This window comes from Aristolochia californica, unplaced genomic scaffold, assembly GCF_029961685.1.
Source record: "Aristolochia californica isolate CCGP_79_NKW_82.1479 unplaced genomic scaffold, dmAriCali1.0.hap1 SCAF_2, whole genome shotgun sequence".
NCBI lineage: Eukaryota > Viridiplantae > Streptophyta > Magnoliopsida > Piperales > Aristolochiaceae > Aristolochia > Aristolochia californica.
In genome coordinates this window covers 3,123,957-3,147,680 of record NW_027181881.1, presented here as the reverse complement: position 1 = coordinate 3,147,680, position 23,724 = coordinate 3,123,957, and the positions used below count along the sequence as shown (strand labels likewise).

Here is a 23,724-nt window from a genome sequence, read left to right as displayed (position 1 = left end):
AGACTACACCAACCAATCAGCTTTCATAAACCATTCAATTTTCAACAACTTAGAATTGTCACTTTGAGTAACATGGTACTTCTTTTGTTGTCAAGATAGTATGTCCCAATTTATGTAAGTGGTTCTAATACATTTGGATATAATTGGTATTTTTAGTGTGATAGTGCATTTGAAATTTATGTCTCTATAAAATATTATTTACATAACTCATGTTTGTTGATTAATTTCATTATGATCAAAAGGTTTAAGTATTAGTTTATATGTTATTTATTTTTAATAATGTTAAGGACATTATTATGATTATTGGATTTCAAGAAAAAATCATTAAATATGACATATTGACTCTAATTAAGTGGTGCCTTTTTACTCCATAAATCAATAAAATTTTTAAATAAAAATTATTTTTTTGTTTTTTATTTTATTTTATTTTATTTTAGAGATATATAACAGGAATATACATGTTATGTTACCCTATCATTACAAAGGATATTGCAATTTTGTTATGCAGACCAAAGCATTACATTTATTTTATTTTTTTTGGAAATTTTATTCATCGCCAGATAAATTTGCTACATGGAAGTAAAAGGCTAAAGCTACTTAATAGATATTAAATAAGAAATCATATTACTAATTCTACATTTTTTGGTAATTACCCTGTAGAGTTATATGTGTTGTTCTCGAGACAATGAGTATATTGTCATATGAAGATAAAACGTTTTCGGAGAATACAATTTATTATAAGAAAAAGAAAATTAGATGAACTTTTTTCGAGTTTACCAGTTGCATATATCAAACATACACATCAGCACCCAAGTGTAATCCATGTAAAAGAAGAGGTTCGAGATGCCTCTTGAATTTTGATGATAACTAATCATTGAATGAGAATTTTGCAATAAAGAAGGTGTTTTTAGAATTTTTTGAAAAATGGATTCGAATCAAACCCTTCTGAATGCACAATTGCAAAAATGAGGTACATCCCACTTATAGAAAGTTTTAGAATTAGATAAGGACTCGAACCCTCCATTAGATTTGATCTCATTAGTAAGGTAGGTTCAAACGCAAGGGCTGAAAGAAGCTTGTAAAAAAGGAAGGATTTGAACCCAATTGATGGGATACAAACCCACAAACAAGCAAAGAAAAAAAAAAAGAATGTGAACCTGACTTACTAAACTTTTGGAATGAAAAGTGAGTTTGAACCCTGTATGGAAGATGCATAATGTAGGAGTTGAACTCATAGGTGGATTCAAATCCATAAGGAGGAAAAACAACAAGGAAGCCAACCCAAGTTATGTTTTTTTATTTAAATTAAAAGTGGATTCAAACCCTGTAGGAAGTTGAAGCCTATGGAGATGAACCCAGGGACCCAAGTTATATTTTTTTTTCTAAATTAAAAGTGGATTCAAACCCTGTAGGAAGTTGAAGCCTATGGAGATCCCCAACCAGGGGTGGATTCGACTACAAATTCAGATAATTGGAAGGAACGACTACGTGGCCTTTCAATTGGATTTGAACTGCAAAAATTCAAAATTTCAAAATATCATAGGCATATTCAAAGGGCTATAGGTCTCCAAATTTTACAAGTACCTGCCAACATGTTTAGCAACAAAATTGGGACTTATTTAATTACTTTTAGTAAATTTTGTAGCTTATTTTTACCTATTTTTATAAAGTACCAAAAATAACCTTATCCACTTATGAAATATGCTTTGCATGAAAGTCATCTTAGACTAATGTATAAAATGTCAGTTTCTATAGTTTTATATTCATAATAATAACATTTTAATAATGTATTTGTTTTTTCATCTAATATTTGGTCACCGTGGTCAAGTTGATATAGCCAGGTCTTAGTTTTTATTCAACAATAATATATTTTAACCAATGGCTTTCCATCCCTTTATATCCACACGTGTCGTTACTCCACCCTATCTTTCATCTTCGCGGGAAAACTCTGCAACTCTTCACTCTCTCATGGCGACTCTCCGCCATCACCCATCTCTCTTCTTTCCCTCCTCTTCACCTCGTAGCGCCCGAACAGAAACTCTCGGAACATTCCACTTTAAATTCTCTAATCCAAGTAGAACCGGTCACAATTCGATGAACGTGGGATGTGGTTCTCGGAGATTGGCGTTTTTTGCGGTGGAATTTTTGCATAAGGAAAGAAGGAGAGGGCTCGTTCAAGCCGCTGCTGGGGGCGAGGTGGATGGTTTGGATTGTTATAGTCTCGATCAGGTCTGATTGGTTGATAGTCTGTTCTGCTTTGCGTGATATTTCTGCCTTGGTGGTAACTGTTTATGTTTTTGTTGTAAGGCATGGTGCATCGAGTTTTGCTTTAAGGGCGGCGATGCGTTTTTGAATTACAGCAATGTAGAAGTACGAGATTTGTACGAGGATAGAACAAGTTATTTCATGTGCTTAATCTTGTATCCGAAAGGCTTTTATGAATTTAGAACTAAATTGACTACTATAAGGTAACCTAAACATATTGAAACTTAACTATGTCCCGGCAAGTGAAGTTCATGAATTTTCTTGGCGCTGTGGAGCTAGTAACTCGTCTTCCCTGGAAATAGCATGATTGTTTGAAGTTTCAAGGAATGAAAGGGGTATTGGAAGAACTTTTAGAATGATTGGTGTTGCTTGTGTGCTGGCAATAGGTTTTTAGAATTAAGTTTTCTGACACTCTTGATCCTCTTTTTTTTTTTTGTTTTTTACTTTTTGAAACAAATCAAGTTTTTTCACATTCTCGATCTTTAATTTTCACCATATGCAATACACCAGTTAAGATGGTTGGAAGAGAACTATAATAAATTGAATCTAATACCTAGAAGGAACCATATACAATTTTCTTTGCAAAATTGGGAGACAAGTGAGGAAGGTAACTGGATTCAGATTTTTGGACTACCTGTTTAGGGCTTGTGGAAATTTTGTAAACCATTGATGAACCTCTCTGTAAACTGCATGATGTGTTTCCTTGAAATATCTGCACCTATCCTGGGTTTGTACCACACAGCAACGAATATCTATCTGTTCTGTTTGCTTTTTCTGTACATATGTCAAGGACCTACTATTCCAAGAATTGCAGTCTTGCTTATATGAAATTCTGTAATTTCAGTCTTCAAGTGCAGCAAGGTACTGTTAAGTTTGGTTCTTTACTTTACTTTCATTTTCCATGCGTTAACAAGGTGCATCTACTTTCTTTTGTTGAGGAAGGCAGATACTTTTTGAAGAACTATCAAAGAAAATAGGAAACTCAAAAAGAAAGAAAGGTAAAATCTTCAAACTGGATCTCTTCAAAATTTCTTTTTCTTTTAGAAAATTTTTGCACCTGCTGATTCAAGTGTACTATTTATTACTCATTCTTTAATCATACTTTACATCCTAGAGTTGTATATTTGTTCACTTATGCACAGCTTACAACCCTAGAACTCAGGTTTACTGATCCTTAAATCTGAAACTAAGATGAGTATATCAGTAACATGCATATGGCAAAAAAAAATAAAAATTAACATGCACATGGTAAAAAAAAATAAAATAACATGCATATGGTACAAATAAAAAAAAATTAATACTACCAAGATGCATAAGAGTAGTAGTGGGCATATCACGTCTACTCTTTAATCTGATATGTCTCTGATTTTCGAGGTGTTAGTATTATACATGGCACCGTCTATTTTGTCTGGAAGTCACTAGAGTCTATTTATTTTCTTATATTTTTGAGGAAGAAAGAAAAGAAAAATATATTCACTCTCTTCTTCTTGACAATGGAAATCCATGCACTTATTTTCTCACAAGAACCATCACTAACCCTTGACAATTCTACTAAGTTGGACCATTAAGTGACTGTAAAGCGTGATGTATTTCAAAGATTTCCATATTAGGATTTCTAAATGCATTTTCCGTAACTGATCCGATTCTTTGAAAAGTTACTCAGAAGACAGACCTTGAAAAATTATTTGTTTTTTATTATATAAACTTAGTCTGAATTTGAAAGTTGTATTTGGAAATTTCTAAAGTTGAGTCTGTGTCCATCCTAAAATAGCTAGCTGAAGTTAGATTGCCTCTTCCCAAGTAGTAAGTATAAGTTATTTCATATTGGATATATATGGGACTATTCTTACACTCCCCTCAACACCTGACCTTCTTTGTATCATTCTAATAATAATATGATAGCCTTTTGTCACATTCTAATACTTGATCAGAAGGTCTGTAGTTTCTTATGGTTTACGCTACAATTAATCTCATCCATCTCTTTACCTAAGTGCAGAATTCACATGGAAGCTACAGAGCAATGATGATATTAGTTCTGACCCTAAGTTACTTGTGAGAATGTGTTCTCTTTTATGTGGAATAACGGCATGGCTGGGTGGCACACCAGATGCATATGCAAGAGAACAAGTGAGAGCTGACATGGTTTACGAGATTGGAGAACTATTTGAATTGGGAATTCAGCTCTCTTATCTGCTGATATTGTTAGGTTTCCTGGGAGTAGGAACATTCTTCGTTATTCGACAAGTACTTGTTCGCAGAGAGCTTGACATGTCTGCTAAAGAATTGCAGGTGACCAAGTAGTGTTCCTGTTTTTGTCTTTCAAATAATGCTAATGGATTTGTTTTTTCAGGATTTTGAAACCTAATTTCTCAAATTTTGAAATCCTAAATCATTATGGAAATGAGAGATTAGGTTTTTTTTTTTTTTTTTTTTTTGTTGTTGTTGTAGGTGTTGTTATTGTTTCCGATGAATGGCTAGATGAATTCTTACTATAAACATCTCAAATAGTTGGTGAACACCTTAGCCTACACTAATGAATGAGCTTCAGTCAGCGTTAACATCAGAAAATTTCAGTCTTTATACTGACTGTAGATAGGACCAAAATAAAAAAAAGGAAATAACTTTAGAAGAGGAAATAAGGTTTTATTTTAAGATTATCTTTTGTTCTATTCATTGTTTTCATGGTCGATTATTATTTTAATTTTCTTTATTTTTTTTGGCTCGTATGAACTCCATAAATTTATTACTTAAATGAGGAATATAGGCTACTATAATTAATTTTCCTCTTTCACATATTTATCTCATTTTTGTGCATTATTTCTTCCTGTTTCTTGACCTGGATGTGATGCATTTATATGCAGGTTTAGTTGTGATCCAGGGTTCTGATTTTTCATTGTTTTTTGCTTTTCAGGAGCAAGTCCGCAGTGGTGCTGGCAGTGCTACTGAGTATTTTGAGCTAGGTGCAGTAATGTTGAGGAGGAAATTCTATCCAGCTGCCATTAAATACATGCAACAGGCTATTGAGAAATGGGATGGAAATGATCAGGATCTTGCACAGGTTATTAGCTTTGCTGCTATACTGTATTTCTAAATACTTACCATCAGATATTTGATTATTCCATATCCTCTTGTAAAACTCTAGCATGAATCTATCTTTTATGTCTTTTTGGTTCTAGTTGGTTGTCCTATTTACACATCAAATTATTTCTTTTCCTGATAGTATCACTTTTAGCTGAAGTCTCTCTCTCTCTCCCCCTCTCTCTAACAAGAGAATCAATAGATGACACAGAAGTGCTGATAAAAGCTTTGGCAACAAATTCCCTGGTTCCATAGTGCATTAGTATCTTATGTGCAACCTCTATGATTGTGAGTCCATTCAATCTGAAGAGGGCCACGTGTCTAAATGCTATTGCCAGCTTTTACTGGATTTACCCTTTCTGGTACAAAAGAGTTTAACCCACTCTTATAAGTCTTGAGTTTCTTTTTCTCTTTAATTTTTTTTCAGGTTTATAATGGTCTTGGCGTCAGCTATGTCCGAGAGGGGAAGCTCGAAAAAGGGATTACTCAGTTTGAGAATGCTGTGAAGCTTCAACCAGGCTATGTTACAGCTTGGAACAATTTAGGAGACGCATATGAGAAGAAAAAGGATCTTAGAGCTGCTCTAAAAGCTTTTGAAGAGGCTCTTCTTTTCGACCCTAACAACAGAGTCGCTCGGCCTCGCCGAGATGGCTTGAAGGAAAGGGTTGAACTATTCAAGGGTGTATCAATAAAATCTGAGGACAGGTAATTTTTTTTGCGTCAAGTGTATATTCAAAATGATCCAACGGTTCCCCTTTTTTAGTGTGTGGTGTGTGTGTGTGTGTGTTTTTCCCACTTGTCTGCTAGTTTTTGGCATCTAGACTGTGCCATATCAAGTACACCATGACTGTTTTTTGTTGGTAGAGAACTCAACTTAATGTCATCTTTGTAATCGGAGGACATCACTTGGTAGTGAAGGAGTCATTTGTCGGCTATGAAGTTGAGCAAATCAGACTTGATTAAGTTTCTTTTACTACAGAATCGGATTCTATACCCAAACAGCAAAAAATAGTCTCAACTAGTGTTTAAGAAAGGAATGGAAAAGGGTGAGTGATTGCTCACCAGGGAGGTGAGGGTAGAGTTTGCTGGTCAAACCTCATACCACTGGATTCCTCAGTCCAGGACTTCAAGTTTATTGGATTTCATTTTTATGTCCAAATTTGGCATGAAAAAATTTGTACTCGAAAGCCTGTTTTTAATTTATAAAAATATATATTATATTTGAAGTAGTTATATGATTTATATGTTTAAAATTAATAATTATGTTTTTTATATTGTAATGAGTTAAAGGATTGCTTAATTTTAAACAAAGTGAAATGTATTATATTAGAAATGTAATATGTTGTATTTGAATGATTTAATACAATTCACTAAATTATAATTAATAAGTTAATTATAAATAATTGTATTTATTATTAGAACTAATTTAATTTAATTTTTAAAATGACAATATTTGACTAAATATAAGTTAAATGTGGGTATTTGTTTAAATGCAGCTAATTTATAATAATATATTTCAATAATGTTTTCATTTAAATAACTAAAAATATTTTTTAAGTAAAAATATAAATTTCTTATTTCAACTATAATTCATTTTTATGAATAAAAAATTATTTATAGTTATTATGTTATATCTTATCTTGTTAATGAATATTTTCTAATAAGAAAAAAATTAGAATTATGTAAATCCATAATTTTTTAAGTTTTAAATATATTTTGTTTATTTTAATTTAATTTTTTATTTGAAATACTTATATAAATTATATAAGTTTAAAATTAACAATTCACTAATTTGACACATTCTAAGGTTGGAATCAATATCGATCTAAAATTGAATTTCAATTTGGAGAGTAATTCTAGACCTTCAAACCCTCCAAGTAAAAAGAAAACCAAAAAATTAAGGTGAGTCTGATAATTAAAACTCAAAAAAAAATTAAATATTGTTTTCGACAAGATATAAAATAGATTAAACCCAATTTTTTGAAACCAATATTTTCAAGAAAAAAATCACATTTAATCTCTATTTCATTTTGCAAAAAATGCAAAATATCAGTGAAAAATCGAACCGCTCAAAGAGTGACCCGGCTGGAATTCCACCGAATCGTTGGTTCAGCCCAGTAGTGAACCAGATCAAGCATCGACCCCATTCTGGGAACCCTAACGCCAATCCTATAAGATACGCTGTTCGTCCCAATCGCAGCAGCTAGGCTTCTTCAAGCTACAACCAAACCCTAGCCATGGCGACGAGGGAGCTTTCGCAGAAAGAACTTGATATCCAGATGATGCTTGCTGCCGATGTCCATCTCGGCACCAAGAACTGCGATTTCCAGATGGAGCGTTATGCCTTTAAAAGAAGATCCGATGGTAAGCATCCTCTTCGCTTTTCATAAACAAAACTCATCTAAGTGTTCTTCTTGGTGTTGTTCTGCTTATCGTTTTACTTCGCGTGATGTGTCCTCCGTGGTTGTTTTCACTCTGTGGTGTTAGATCTTAGGACTGTCTTGGTGGACTGAGGGAGTTAGTAGATGTCGCGAGGAGCTTTGAGAAAATTGTGTCAATTAGTGAGTAAAGAATGAATAATTCTATATTTTTTCAGTTTTATTGGAGCAATGCTGATTCTTATGTAAACCAATTGGTTTTTTTTGTTGGTACGAAAAATTTTATGGTATTCTGAGACGAAAGTATATTTAAAAGCTTGTTGTAGTTCTTTTTGTGTTGGGAAAATCGGTTTTACATCTGAAGGGGTAGACTGGTGATACGCTTGTGTGTTTCATAGCAACAAGATTTTGTTGCTTTGGTTCTTAAGCGTATGGAAAATGGAATTAATCGTCAGAGGCTCGCGAGTGAATTTGTTTAGGAGGTTGGTTAACGGCAGTGGTTTTATTAGCAATAGTCATATGCCTATAGTCATGTATGTGTGTTAATTTGGAATCTTTTTGTAAGGTACTGTTTACTTTTCTAACAATACAAAACGCAGTCGTGTTTTTAGCGAATCCATAAATGGATTAAGGGTGAAAAAAATCAGAAAAAAGGATTATGGTTGAATTTTAGAAAAAAAATGGAATATGGTTGAAATTTTGTATCAATGAAACTGTGTATGTGGAATAACATGTATCATTTGAGTCTTTTCAACTTTGGGTGCAGTCATCCCCATTATCTACCTTAGCAAACCTGACCTTGTTATCGGTCTTTTAACTGTTATTTTATTCTCTCCTGGTCATAAGTAAACTACCATCCTTCCATTAATTCTGTATTGGGGGAAAATTCCTTACGTTATTTGACTTTAGGGAAGATAGGAAACTGGTAAATTAATTTTGGTCTGCCAATTAATTTTTTTTCTTTTTCATAAAGAAATTAAAATATATTTCTTCTACTATCAAAAGGTAAATGAATTTGAATTATTTTTAAGATGATCTTTATGAAAAATGGACTTTGGCTGCATGGGTAGATGAGAGACAATCTACTGTTATTATTGATGTGCCATTTTACAGATGCTTTTTTCTGTTGGTGGGAATAATTTAGGCTATCTAATAGTGATTGTGAACGATGAAGTTAGCATGCATGTTATCCCACTATATTCTTTTTGTCTGAGACATTTTTTTATTTTTCCATTAATTAGGTATTTTTATTATCAATCTGGGGAAAACATGGGAAAAGCTTCATTTGGCAGCAAGAGTTATAGTTGGTATTGAAAACCCTCAGGATATTATTGTCCAGTCTGCCAGACCTTATGGTCAGAGAGCAGTTCTGAAGTTTGCCCAGTACACTGGGGCTCATCCAATTGCGGGGAGACACACTCCTGGTACCTTCACTAACCAGCTTCAAACTTCATTCAGTGAGCCTCGTCTTCTTATCCTCACTGACCCTAGAACTGATCATCAGGTAAAAATTCTTTGCTATTTGTACACGGTTTTATATGCATGGATGTACTACTTGGCTGGAACTTTTTTTTTTTTTTTTTTATTTTCACGGATTCCTGTTACAACCCCTGTAGCCTATCAAAGAAGCTGCACTTGGTAACATCCCGACAATTGCTTTCTGTGACACGGATTCACCAATGCGTTATGTTGATATTGGTATTCCTGCCAACAACAAAGGCAAACACAGCATTGGCTGCCTATTCTGGTTGCTAGCAAGGATGGTTTTGCAGATGCGGGGTGCCATTCTTCCAGGACAGAAATGGGATGTGATGGTAGGAATCAGTTGTAGTTTGTTCTTGATTGCCATGCACTGTATCTCTGTTTCAAAAACTCTTTTGATGATTAGGCATTTCTTATGACACTGCTGATGTGTGCATCTATATCCAGGTGGATCTATTCTTTTACCGGGACCCTGAGGAAGCAAAGGAACAAGAGGAGGAGGCTGCTCCAGCTCCCGATTTTGGACTTCCTGATTATTCTGCTGCTGCCCTTGGCCAAGCAGCAGATCAGTGGCCTAGCCAGATCGGTGACCAATGGCCAGCAGAAATGGCTGCTCCGGCTGCCATTCCTGGTGTACCTGCAGTCAGCGTACCTGCAGTCGACTGGACTGCAGCAGCTCCAGGTCAGATTTTTTGTTAACCAACCTTTTCAAGAGAAAAATGGCAAACCATTAGCATTTCCTTTGAATTTAAATTATTGCTTACTTTAAAATACAATTTCAGGTTTTTTAGGCATTGGTCTGTCTTGCACCGTACATTAGTCCTGCTCACACAGTGAAAAGGTGTACAGGACCATTAGCTTGTACGTGTGTGTGGTTTAGACCCAAAATTCTGGAGCTAACCTACTTTGGCTTTCTGAAAATTGTGAATAAAGTTCTAAAATTCTTATATCTGAGAGATCGAGGGTTCTCTTCTCTGTGCTTTTCTTTGTTGTTCGTGTAAATTGTCTGTGTCAGGATAAAACATCATTTGGGTGCAGAAATCTATAGTCCATTTCATATTTTTGTCGCAACACAACTTACTAACCCACCAAATTTCATTAAAAAAGTATTCTTTCTAGTAACACATTGTCTTTTCTCGTTCTACTTGCAGTTCCAGCTACCGATGGATGGGTTGCGGCTGCCGAGCCTATCGTCAGCGCTCCGGTAGTGGATGATACTCAAACTCCAGCACCTTCAGGCTGGGATTAGTGATGAAGAGCACGATAAGCATGCTTAGATTATTCGATTGCGCTTTGTAGTTTCGTTTCCAAAGTTGGGGCTCGTTCAGTTTGTCAGTTAAAGCAATGTCCTGTTACTTTTCCATTTGTGATTTTTGCTGTCTGCACTCAATTTTGACTGATACCGTAGATGAAAAGAAGCTTTCGTAGTTGATGTTTGTGTTGCATTTTTTTTTTTTTTTTCATTAACAAATCTGTTAGCTTTAGTCTCAATGCTCGACCCTTACTGCTGGGGGTGGCTTCAAACCGAGCTAGCTAGCTTGTGAGCGGTTCGAGTTCGGTTCGGTGCTGACTCGGTTTGATTCGTTATATCTCGAGCTGATTTAACGAACAAGTGCCGCACAGAATTTATGTAATAAAGCTTTAGTATTTATGCTGGATCGACGCCTTTTTCATTTTTGAACTCTGCAAAAGAGAATTAGGGTGTAAAATGCTCTGGATACGTTTCTGCGAGTATATGAAAGCTTATAACTGTAAGATGTGGAGAAAAGTACATGGAAGAATCAGTTAAATTGAGTTGAGAGTATATTGGCCAAGCTAACCCAAATCAGTAGGGAAACTGAGTAGTGTTTGCAATCTCTGTTCCTATGCAATTTTATTGGGTTTCTTTCACAGATTTGCTGAATGTTAAAGGCTTGCCTCAGAATACCTGCAGCCAAATAATTTCAGGCCAGATAAAAGATCAGCAATCTCAGATTCTATGGAGTTTCAGAATCCCTGACATCCTGCATATATCCATCAACCTGAATGTCAACTGTAAGTTGTCTCCATGAGAGCCCAATCTTATACATGTAGTTTTCATTTTTTTTAAAATTTGTTTTTCTAGTTTTTGGCAAGTGCTAGAAACAAAGTAGTAAACAAGTAAAACTAGTTTTTTTTTTTTTTTTTTGAATTGGATTTTAAACTTATAAATACACAAGCCTTCTCTAGCTTAAACATTAATCTTAGCCATGAAATTTCAATGGCCTCCGTCTATACTCCGTGATCTTCTTGTCCCAAACTTTGAAGCTATATATCTGGTTCTACTTTTGGAGTTATTTCAATACTTTGCTAGGTTCATTTGAGTTTTGATCAATTATTTTGTTTGGTCTTTGAATTTCAGTATTAAAACTCTTTGAAAAGATTAGCATATATTCTTAATATTTTACACATAGTGCTGCTAATCATATTGATAGAACCACTTAAGTATCTGTAAAATTCTCCTTTTTGTTCCATTGATCAATTTGCCTATCAAGAGGCATAGTGTGCCATTGTGTGCAATAAGATAAATTTGTTAGCGTCGGAATGATTAAAAATTAAAATTTAATCAAGTAATGTAATAATTTATTTGTAATATTAGTTAAGACTAATTGTTAAGTATAATCTATAGCATAATTACTAAGTGTAAATGATTATTATACATAATAATTACTAAGTATAAATAATTATTATACCCAATGGTTCATATAGATTATTAATTGTTAAGTTCCAAGGAGTACACATGGAAGAGAGATAGAATAAGAGAACCAAGAGAACACATGTAGTATATGAGAAAAAAAATGTGAGAGATATATCATTCACTTGTACATCATGTCTTTTTGTGAAAGAATACAACTTAAATCCTCTAAAAAATAAACTTTCCCATTTACACCTAAAATATAACTTACTATACTAACATAAAGAGACAAATTATAACTAGGAAACATCGTCCTAAACTTCAGATATTAGACTTAATGCTTGTGAGTTATGTTTTATGTGAGATTGTCTTACTCTTTTTTAACATTTTTTTTCAACACTTCCCCTCGATCTGGAGTTTGTAACTTGAATTTGCAAACAATTTTGGTCGAGAAACTTTTGTGCTTGAAAAATAATTTCGATCTTATGTATGTTAAAAAATAAATTCTGATTGTCTGGCCTTGATTCATCTTGTTCTTGTTCACACCTTGTAATCTTCACTTAGTTTTCATATTGTTCTCCCTCTTGATATTTTAGTCATATAAAATTTGATTACGACTATTTGTGAAATCCTTCATTATTTGGTATATCATACTTGTACTTCTTCTACTTCGCCACTTTAGGCCAATGATAGAATTCCAGCTTCGAAAGAATAATAATGAGAAGAAAAATCATCCCTTGCCCAATGATAGAATTCCAAACACCAATCTTAAATAGCCACTCGAACTTAAAGCCAAGCTGGCTCTTAGGGAAATGAGAATAGTTTACTAACTTTTAAGGGTAGCTAAAAGTAGTCAATAAAATATTTTTCGTTGTTGGAAGGTATTTGTCTAGAAAATTTAAAATTTAAATTTCGTTGTTGGAAGGTATTTCACTAGAAAATAATTCACTTTCTTTGGGAAATTGCAAAGTGCTTCAATTTTTTATTTTAAAATTTTAATATTCACCGAACAGAGTATACTTAGTCAAACTATATATAGGAACAATTGTTTTAAAATACAAAATAATGCGAATAAAGTATACAATCTTTGAATATTATTGAATTATTTGTTATTTTAGTATTAAATTATTTTAATTATTCTACTAATAATTTTTATTAAATTACTAAATTTTTATGTGGTATATTATGTAACTATAGAAAAGAGAAATATTTCATTGACTTATTGTAATCAGAGTACATGAACCTCTTTTTATAATAAAAGAAGGTAGTAAAGTCTAATTATAATTAAACTATTTTTATCTCAATTACAACGAAACTCTAACACTTAAATGATAAGTCATAACATAATTAAATAACCTAATATAAATAGAAGATTAACATAACTAAAACACCTTTAAATTGAAACTCCTCTATGAGACCTGTTTCCATAATAATTGTGATTCTGTTAAACTTCTTATGCCACCTCATGTGATCAGGGTGGGTCCCATATCTTATGGGCTTGAATCCTTCTTCCAACACTCTTGGATAATTGAGTGCAAAAAACAAATCCTATTTCAATCCTATCCCATCGTTTAAGCGGAGATGGAGATCTACTTATCCATTTCAATCATCTTTCATGTTTTTTTTATGCACGACGTGGTAGGTGCAAACCACAGGAGCTTTATTTTATGTGCCTTCAGACTAGAACGCCGTCGCAATTCACCAAGTCGGTGATTTGCAACATCTGGACCAATCAATTTTCGATTCTCATCAGTTCTTCTAAAAATGGATGAAGGACAGATAATGGCTTCCCTCAGTGGTCTATAAGTTCTATCTCAGCTCGTTCTTCTCTCAACAAATCCCATACAACCTTCCTCCTCGAGTCTCCTACCATTTTTTCTCATCACACCCACAAGTCTTAACATGGTTGCCGGTAGCTATTCTATGGTATCCGTCAATCCAGTCTCTCCTGCTAGGCTATGGAAGGCCTCCATCGACAACCGAAACTTGATTCCGCAGCTCATTTCCGACCAGGTAGCAAGGCGATGGTGGAGTCGGCTCAGTGACACAACTCAACTTCGGCGAAGGTTAGTTCTGTTATTATGGGAATTTTACCAAAATACCAGTTTTAAACAACTTATTTATGAAAATAACGATTTCAAATTATTTACAAAACTACCAAACTTTGACCGGTCCACTGTATATGTGGACAGTCAAAGGTGACACGTAAGTTTTCCCTGCTTACGTGTTGCTCCATCATCAGAGCGATGCTGTAGATGAACACATAGGTTGCCACGTCATTTGCCACGTAATTACATGATAAAATTTTGAATAAATTTTTTAAAAATAAAAAATCAAATACACTTTTTATTACCTTATATCTAAAATAAAAAATTATTTAAAAAATTTAATAAACAATTAAAAAATTAACTCTTACTTATTTAATACCATTTAATATCAATTAAAATATTTATTAATTAAAAAAATTATCGTTACACTTTTTATTTCTTCATATTTTAAAAAATAAAATATAATATGTAAATTAATTAGATTTAAAATATTTATAAATTTAAAAAATAAAAAAAATATTTTAGAGTTTAAAAATACAATTTATTTGTATATTTTTATCACCTTATTTACGAAATAATAATATTTACAAATTTTAAATATTTATAAATTTAAAAATTCTTGCTGTTAAGTCTTACCCATATATTATCGATTTAAAATATTTAAAATTTTAAAAAAATATACAAAAAAACTATTTTAGAGTTTAAAAATATAATTTATTTGTATATTTTTATCACCTTATTTAAAAAATAATATTTAGAAATTTAAAATATTTATAAATAAAAATAATCTAACTCTTACCCATTTACTATGGATTTAAAATATTTATAAATAATTTTTATTTTATTTTTAAGTCTTACCCATATATTATCTATTTAAAATATTTATAAATAGAAAAAAGTTTACTCTTAAGTCTTACCCATATATTATCCATTTAAAATATTTATAAATTAAAAAATATAAACAAAAAAGTTGTTTTAGTGTTTAAAAATATATTTTATTTGTATACTTTTTATAACCTTATTTACAAAATAATAAATTATTAAAAAATATATTATTTAATTAAAAATCTGACAAAACTTTACAATAATTTTAATTTGGCAAATATTTATTAACATAAAATCAGAAATTAATCAGTAAATCACATAAAAATCAATACAGTAATTAAACACCTAAATTCAAATCAACATTATAATTAAATACAATAATTCTATTCAATTAACAAAAACCCTAAAAAATCACCCCTAGGTTTCGAGGGAAGGGGTGGCGAGAGGACGAACAAAGGGGAATCGAGAGAAAGAACGTTGGCGGCGAGAGGATGAACAGAGGGGAACGGAGAAAAAGAACGAGAGATAAGGCTAAGACGAAGAGAGAGTGGTTGAGCGGAGGGCGTCGAGGGCGAGGCCGAGCGGCGGCAATAGGGGCGAGGCCGAGGCCGAGGCAGAGCAGCGGCCACAGGCGAGCGGCGGCAGCAGGGACGAGGCCGAGGCAGAGAAGCGGCAGCAGGAGAGTGGCCGAGGCCGAGCGGTAGCAGCAGGGGAGGCGGCAGCAGGCGAGCGACGAGAGGAGAGCAGCCGAGACGAGAGGCGAGGAGAAAATCGTGGAAGAGATTAGAATTAAAAACATATGTGAGGGCTGACGTGGCGCGTGTTTACGTGGCCATTGATGACATGGCAAAAAGAAAATAATAAAAATGACATGGTAAGTTACGTGGCAGATGATGTGTCAATAATGATGACGTGATAGACTCTGAGTTTTCACTTTGATGACGGGGCAACACGTAAGCAGTCAAAGCTTACGTGTCGCCTTTGACTGTCCACATATACAGTGGACCGGTCAAAGTTTGATAGATTTGTAAATAATTTGTGGTATTCGTTATTATTATAAATAAGTTGTTTTAAATCGGTATTTTGGTAAAATTCCCTTTTATTATTGTAACTCTTTGAGCATTCAGAACATAAGTTTTGATAGAACAACTGGATCATCAAATGCAGCTTTGAAGGACCTTAAATATGTGAAGAACAAGGTAGTGGCGGTGGATAACGAGAATTACGTATTTAAGTTCAGTGTCGTGGAAGGAGGAGGCATTGGAACCAAACTAAAGTCCTGCAGCTTCGAGATAAAATTGGAGGCAACGAGTGAAGGGGGTACGAAAACGACTGTGAAGATAGATTATGACAGCCATGGCGATAGTCCACTGAGCGAAGAAGAAGCCGAGAGATTCGCTGGAGGAGTTCTGGGTCAGACCAAAGCCATCGAGGGCCATCTCCAAGCCAACCCAGATGCCTATTCAGTGTGAGAGATGTTTGCGTGACGAGAGAGAGAGAGAGAGAGAGAATAAAGACAATGTAAAGTCTGCTGTATTCCATGCGATTTGATGTCAACTAGTTGTTGAAGGATTGTGAAAGAAAATAAATCTGAAACGGGTTCCAGACGAAATTGACAATGCGAAACGCGTCATTTACGATCACTTAAATTTAAAAGAAGAAGACAAATTGACTGGATAGTTATCCATATCTCGAGTTCTCGAAATCGTTGCTTTCAGTGAAATATAGTTGGAGTGTTGAACGAGCTGGTTCGGATCCTAGGGTACACGCTGAATCATTCTTTCTAGAAGGTCGCGACCTTTAAAAAAATTATTAGTTGTTGAGAGTCTTAACCAATCTTGTCAAAATCAAATCAAATCGTAATCAGATTCTTTTTCAGTTCTTATTTAGGTAAAAATCAAATTTACTTCAAAATCGGATGACCCGACTCGTTGGCGTTGAATTGGGTTATGAGTCTTGAAAAAGTTATATTATATAAAAAAATAATATAATATATCTAAACCCGGTATAACCCGATTCGATTAATGGGGGTTAATGCAGGCAGAGGGAAAATAGAAAATGTAAGTAAGAGTGAATTACTTTTTTGTGTTAATGTGGTCGATGAAAAATGTACCAAAAAGTACTTGTGTTGTTAGTGCACAACGATATTACTTTTTATAAAATACTTAAAATAAATAATAAATCTAAACAAATATGGTTATTTGTATAATTAAAATTTTAATATAATTTTAAAATATATTAATATAATAAATAATTAAATAAGTTTTTTATTAATAAATTAAGATAAATTTAATACAGTAATTAATTGTTTAGTCTACAATAAATCAGCTATTCTATAGGTTTGAAGACCAATTCTGAGGTCTTCTACTTATTATTTGATAAATTTCTTTACTAGGAGACACTTGATTGATTAGGACAAGTCCACTATATTGGCTCCATTGAAAAACAGGCTTGCCTCACCTATAAACAAATACAAACTCTGTCTAGCAAGGCATCGAGTCTAGTAGACCCACTCTGGGTGCTGTTCAATTCTATTCCCTGCACATCTTCTTCAATTAAATTATAACACGATGCAGACGCCAGCTATAAAACGGATCAAAGATGATATAAATATTTAAATTTTATATCTAGTTCTTTATCAAGGAAGTCTACATCACATTTAATTAACAATCCAGTTTCTAGAAAACTCTTTCGGCCGATATAATTGTTTTCTCTGCTTCCCCTTTTCACCGGCGTTGGAGTTGACGGCCTAAGCTTTGTGTTTGCCCTTCTTTCGAGATCAAACAGAACCCTTCCTTCATCGTCCTTTCGTGTATCAAATGTAGTCGATGCCACCGGACTCTGGGCACTTCGTGACGGCGAGTGCGGTAGTGTGAAGCCAGATGAAGAATATTTTCTTTCAGGCATTGTGCGCTCTTTCTGCAATTGGAAAGCCGTCTAAATTGACCAACTCCATGATCAAAGTATTCAGTTGACCGACTCCGTGATCGAAGTCTTCACCGATTCATTTTTATAACGTCTTCGAGAACATGGGAGAGTTATTATTAAAATGGAGAAAGAAGGGATCGTAATTCCTTAAAAACTCTATAAATACCGAACTTTCAGTTCATTCTTTACTCAACAAAAACCATTCAATCTTCTTCCACCTTGAGCATCTTTTCAGTTTTTCCCAATCCACCCACATAAGCAAAAATGGTTGCTGGTGAGTACTCTCGCGACGCCTTTTCCTCTGTCCCTCCTACCAGGTTTTGGAAGGCTTTTGCGGACTCCGGAAACTTGATTCCCAAGCTCCTGCCAGAAGTTGTCGCCAGTATTGAACTCGTGGAAGGAAATGGTGGAGCCGGCAGCGTGCAAAAGTTCAACTTCAAAAATGGTTAGTTTGATTCATGTTTCATCTTCCAAGTATAAATAGCATCGATTTGCACAGTGAGTGATACCTGCTTGTTTCTGTTCTGTAACAAATGCAGGTCCATCTTTGGTGAGTAACGTTCTTGTGATGGATCATGAGAAGTATCTTTACAGGTACGCTATCTTAGAAGGAGGACCCATTGGGACCTTACTGAAAACCTGCATCTTCGAGACAAAATTGGGGACTTCCAGTGAAGGGGGCACCAAGAATTCTCTGAAGATTGAATATGAAACCCTTGGTGACAATCCACTTACAGAGGAAGAGCTTGCCAGGGTTGTCGGAGGGGTCCCGGGCTTGTCCAAAGCTATGGAGGGCTATCTCGTTGCCAACCCAGATGCCTATGCGTAACCGGAGGAACTTAGAGATCTCAAGGGGCGCCGCACTGGTAGTATGAGATTAATGGTGCTTCCCTCTTCTTCTGCTTTTGCTGTTTGTATGTCTGATGACGTTTTGAGTGCAGACTCCTTTGTCATTTTGTTTATCTTGTAGTTGGGTCTGCTTATAATAATGTTCACAATAAAGAAATATTTGCCTTACACCTTTCGTATTTGATATTCATAGAGGTGTTGAAGTCTCGAACGTCGTTTGTTTATGGAGGCTGACAGGGACGAAGTGATGGGTACTGGTTTTTTTTTTCTGTGTCTTCACTTATGGGTACCAGTTAATTCACGATGAATGAGTTAAATTGGTCATTACGATATTGACTTTATGACTGTAATTGATTAACAATATAAAAAAATTATGGATTTCATAGCAATTAAGTACGTGTAAACAATATAATAATTATTTTAATAAAATACGACTATAAGAGTAGGAAACGCATAGGACTTAGTCATTATTTATTTACTAATGAAATAAATAAGTATACTTGATTAAGTTACAATTAAATAAACGTAATCAAATTATATAATTATAATTAAATAAATTAAAAAATCAATTTGGTTTTATTTTAAATACAATAAATTATATTTTTTATAATCTAATTTACGTTTATTATAAATTTAAATTAATGTATAAATTTTATTAAAATGATAAATACTTTTGAAAATATCTTAAGTGTTTCTTATTAATTTTTAAACACAATTTTTGTGCACGTTGAAATTACACTAGTAAGTAAATTTTTTTAATAAGTTCAATAACTTGTTTTATTAATATAAAATGAAAAAAATAAGATAGTTGATAAATTTAAATATAATTTTTAAAATAAATAAATCAGAAATTATTAATCTTTATTAAATTTTATATCGTATGATTTGAATTAATTATTAAGCTTTGTTAATAAATTCAAGTAAGTGACACTTGAAACCATATAAGTTAGAGTGGCCTAGTGGGCTGAGGCAGGCGTAGGGTTTCGAAGGAACCCATCTTCAGCCCACTTTTTATGGGCTGAATAGTTATAGATCCATCCAATACGGGGAGAGCACGGCCACGATATGGGGCCCACAATTTCTCAAACCCAGTGATGTACAAGTGCCAGCATAGCGCGGTTCTATACTCGAAGGCCTCTTCTCGGGAGTGTCGCGCCTCTTCCGGTTTGTCGTTCTCAAAGGAGAAAGAAAATAATTCAAAGAAACCGACGCCCTAGGATTCGAGTTCTTTTGCTCCAAATTGATGAGCTCCGCTGCTTTCGTCGAATTTCGAGAAATTTCAGCCGGACTTTCACGAAACCAAGGCTGTGATAGATTTTACAATCTGTAGCCTCTGTGGCGACTGCAGCAACAACAGAATCTTGAGCAGCGGAGGAAACAAAATCTATGGCTTCTTGCGCAGGCGAACGGGTGGAAATGGACGATCGACAGCGACATCAGCAATATGTTTGTTCACCCCTGCCGACACCCAGCCGCCAACGTTCTGTGGCCGGTATTTTTCAAAGGTAGTAAACCTATTCAATGGCTAATTCTTCTTGAGCATTTCCATTATTCTTCGACACTGAGTTAAGGTTGTCATGGGACGTTTTTTTTATTCTCTGAGGATGTAGCTGCCGCTTGGATTTAAATGATGCAAAAACTATTGATTGGTGGAAGAAGTACAGTTTATTATTGGGTAATCATTTTGAGGATTATTGTTTGTTAGATATTGAACTGAATCACACCTTTACTATTGATTAAGGGCGGTATTTATACAATTTATAATAGAAAATATAAGTTTTACATGAGAAGAAAAATACATGGGATAAATCCAATAAGATCTTACCCGATAACTGAAGGAACAGATGTAGAAGATTGATCTGATCTGATACAATGTTAGATATTGAACTGAACGACATTAGAGGATGAACTGAACCACACCTTTACAATTGATTAAGGGTGGTATTTATAAAATTTAGAATTAGAAGATAAATACAACTTGGGATAAATCCAATGAGATTTTATCTGATAACTGATTGGTGGAAGACGTACAGTTTATTATTGGGTCATTTTGAGGATTGCTGGTAATCTCATTTTCTTCTTTTTTTGTTAATTCTTCGATGTTGTGTTCCTATATTCAGGTAATGTCTCCCTGAAAATACACATCTTTTTGCTGTCTCGTTGATGTTCTAGCTCATTGATTTTTAAAATATAAAGAAAGAAAATGAAAATTCAGCTGGCGACCTTAACTATTTGAACAGGACCTAACAAACCCCTCACATTGTTTCAAATTCTACACAGTTGAAGCCGTATCTTATTGCTTCCTTTGATTGGACAAAATTTGTTCTGTTATGTACGAAGACAGCATTCAGTGGTTGTTCAATTATCTTAGTAGTTGCTGAAAAGAATTACCTTATGTAATTGTTTGTTTATTGTGGTTTTCTGAATGATGGCAGGCACTTGGGAGATGAAAGTGATGCAAATCACTCAGGGATGCCTCTCGCGATTGCGGTTCGGATCCAGACAAGCGTTTGAAACATCTTGGGAAAGGGCAAAATCATATGGAATCTAATGTCCAAATACTGACAAGATTTTCCTTAAGTCTATTGTCGCTTTAGGAAAATCTTGTCAGTCTTTGGACATTTAATGAGGAGCTTAGATTTTGATTACCTACAATATGACTCACCAACCAGAAGAGAACCATTAGCATATAAGGCAACCTCTTCATTCTTTGATTCATTTGAATCTCTTTTCTCCTTTCTATTTTTTTGGTCCAGCTGTCCAATAATTCTTTATGCTTTGTTTGGTGACATGTTATTCATTCAACTGTTTTTGTCAACATTTGTTTCACAGATTTATCTAACTACATCTGAAAACACAAGCTGAAGACCTTGAGGAGCTGTGATCTCCTGCCCTTAAGCTGAATGCCTGTTGGCTGGTATGAGTTGTTTGAAAATATAACTGATAAGATAGTAAGACGGGTGTTGCAATGGTTTATTTCTATTTTCTATTTTTTCTGTTTTGATTTCTACCCACTCACAATCACATTGAATTCAGGTACCCCATAAAGACTTGGACACCTGTTTTCTCACTTTTCAATTGACTGAATTGGTACATATGGTATTGTAGACCAAGACAATTGTGTTGGGATTTTCTGGAACAAAAAGATGGTGAGAGGCCAGTGAATTGGACCCATTTGAACCCATTTAGATGGGGTGGTGAGTGGATCACATTCAAGGGATGACTCACAACCTCTGTTTTAGAGATACTGGTATTTGGGCTTTAGGGTTATACCAAATACCAGTCCTAGATAAATTGAGCCTTATTTGCTTCTAGTTTTTAAGAAGTGTTCTTATGGAATACCTAAATATTGCAAATTTTATGTAGCTGACAGTTTAGCTCAATATTTCTAATCAGGTGGGACTACTGGGCAGCCCAAGTTGGTGTTTACCATCTTTTGATTGGTGTCTTATAATTTAAAGATTCAGTTTGACCCCCATATAGAGTTTCTAAGCACCAACAAGCTGACTCTTAATTACAAGCTGCTGAAATCTGACTGCTACTTCTTCAAGTTGATCATCCGGACTACTGTTTCTTTGTAACTCACAACTCATATCAGAGATGACGGTCGAAGTTGCAAGATCAGGATATGGGGGAATGGTCATCCATGAGACACACACCTGATTGTATCTGTTCAGGATGTCTTGAAAATCCTCTTGTGTGTTGGGTTCTGGGGTTATAAATGGGGAGGATAAGTTTGGAACTGTAGCATATTGTCTTTGTTTTCCATTCTAATAATTTTTTTGTCTTTTTTTTAATTGTTTAGAGGAAAATCATTTTATAGTTTTAATGGCTCTGATAGTCTGCCAGATATAATACTATTTTTTTTTGGTTCAGGCTCATCATGTTTTATCAACTAAACCAAGAAAATGAAAAAGTGAGTGAGTTTCTACTCGCTTATTCCTACTAATTTTATTGTCATTGACTTGTAAATTTTACGTGTATGTGTTATAATAAAAATACAGAATAAATAAAAAAGGTGAGTTTATCATACTTCAGCCCAACATGCAGATAGCTCGATGCATATTATCCATGATTAATCAGCTTGCAAGTAGATTTATGACATTGAGATCAACTTGGCAGCTTACAAGACTAAGGATTTTTTCTATAAATAGAATTTGTGTTGGTGTTATTATTACTGGAAGGATCTACTTGTATCTACTTACATCTCTTTAGCTGAAATAGAAGATTAATTGCAATATCGAGTGCTGTGTCTTTTATGGGGGGTTCTTAGGCCAATCATTACTTTTGAATGGATGACTTTGCAGAATGCTTTGCCCATGGATGGTATTTGACTTTGGTTATCTCATATAAATTTGATTTGAGCAGGTTTTGTTTTAACAGGTGTCTGACATCTTTGTACTGTTTCAGCCTCTGACAACCTATATCTTTGTATGTAATAAATAACTGAAAATCCTTGCGGCCAGTAGCTTGTAATAAAGCATCGGTAACTTCTTACTTCAGCAGCTCATTGCATGGTGGGTTCAAATTTTGGAGATCATGAATGGGGCTAAAAGTTTTGCTTGATTGATTCCTCTGTGGCTTTACAATCAAGGTATGGGGTTTAAATTTCTTACCTGTGCGAAGATTTAGTTAAGTTTACCTGTAACATAAATGCGGTGTTCTACAGTTGAGTACTCGATTTCTCAATTGCCTGTCTATGTTGAGGGCCAAGTGGGTTATTCAGAATAACCTTTTTCTGTTCCATTTTTATGAGCTTACTGTCCAAACGGTAAATCGACTTGCGTAGGGGGCTCCTTTAATATTGCCTTTGTTCGAGTTCAGCTTGGCACAAGCAGGTATGTACCAAGCAGCAATGATAATGTTGCAATGAGGCATAATACACACTTTAGAACTGATAACTTTAAGCGGAGGTCCATGAGTAAACATAAATGTTTGTTTGACTCTTTATCAAATTTTTACCAAATATTGGTAGCATAAATACATGAACCGAGATATACCAGAGCTGCTAACCCTGATTTCCCATTGGCACAAGACCCTTAAGATGCTTGTAGGCATCCTTGCACTCATAGATGACAGATAAAAGATATTGTATTTCACACTGCCAAAATTACATCTGAAGTATTCTGATCCACCATTTCCCAAAGCAAGAAACCTTTTTGGGGGTGGTCAGTAACCGGGCATCAATTTGTGCTCCTAGAAGGCGATGGTGGAGTTG

General features: G+C 34.4%; 4 protein-coding genes and 1 long non-coding RNA gene across 5 annotated transcripts; all 5 read left to right on the top strand.

The window, feature by feature from the left end:
* The first annotated feature begins 1,945 nt into the window (after positions 1-1,945).
* LOC137955440 (tetratricopeptide repeat domain-containing protein PYG7, chloroplastic-like) lies at positions 1,946-6,308 on the top strand. Its single transcript, XM_068802380.1, has 5 exons — positions 1,946-2,229; positions 3,212-3,263; positions 4,262-4,554; positions 5,177-5,323; positions 5,771-6,308. The coding sequence occupies exons 1-5, from the start codon at positions 1,969-1,971 to the stop codon at positions 6,050-6,052; spliced, it is 1,035 nt and encodes a 344-aa protein (XP_068658481.1). The 5' UTR covers positions 1,946-1,968; the 3' UTR covers positions 6,053-6,308.
* A 1,249-nt stretch (positions 6,309-7,557) lies between these two features.
* On the top strand, positions 7,558-10,630 carry LOC137955442 (small ribosomal subunit protein uS2-like). The gene is made up of 5 exons (XM_068802381.1): positions 7,558-7,707; positions 8,963-9,225; positions 9,338-9,535; positions 9,651-9,885; positions 10,355-10,630. Exons 1-5 carry the CDS (start codon positions 7,581-7,583, stop codon positions 10,450-10,452), a joined length of 921 nt encoding a protein of 306 aa, XP_068658482.1. The 5' UTR covers positions 7,558-7,580; the 3' UTR covers positions 10,453-10,630.
* Positions 10,631-13,758: 3,128 nt separating this feature from the next.
* Positions 13,759-16,201, top strand: LOC137956905 (pathogenesis-related protein STH-21-like). The gene is made up of 2 exons (XM_068804571.1): positions 13,759-13,869; positions 15,857-16,201. Exons 1-2 carry the CDS (start codon positions 13,759-13,761, stop codon positions 16,199-16,201), a joined length of 456 nt encoding a protein of 151 aa, XP_068660672.1.
* A 1,663-nt stretch (positions 16,202-17,864) lies between these two features.
* LOC137957205 (major strawberry allergen Fra a 1-2-like) lies at positions 17,865-18,668 on the top strand. Its single transcript, XM_068804949.1, has 2 exons — positions 17,865-18,102; positions 18,197-18,668. Exons 1-2 carry the CDS (start codon positions 17,922-17,924, stop codon positions 18,484-18,486), a joined length of 471 nt encoding a protein of 156 aa, XP_068661050.1. The 5' UTR covers positions 17,865-17,921; the 3' UTR covers positions 18,487-18,668.
* A 1,043-nt stretch (positions 18,669-19,711) lies between these two features.
* Positions 19,712-22,405, top strand: LOC137957228 (uncharacterized). Its single transcript, XR_011113323.1, has 3 exons — positions 19,712-20,011; positions 20,942-21,200; positions 21,339-22,405. It is a non-coding gene; the product is annotated as an uncharacterized lncRNA (long non-coding RNA).
* The last annotated feature ends 1,319 nt before the right edge of the window (positions 22,406-23,724 follow it).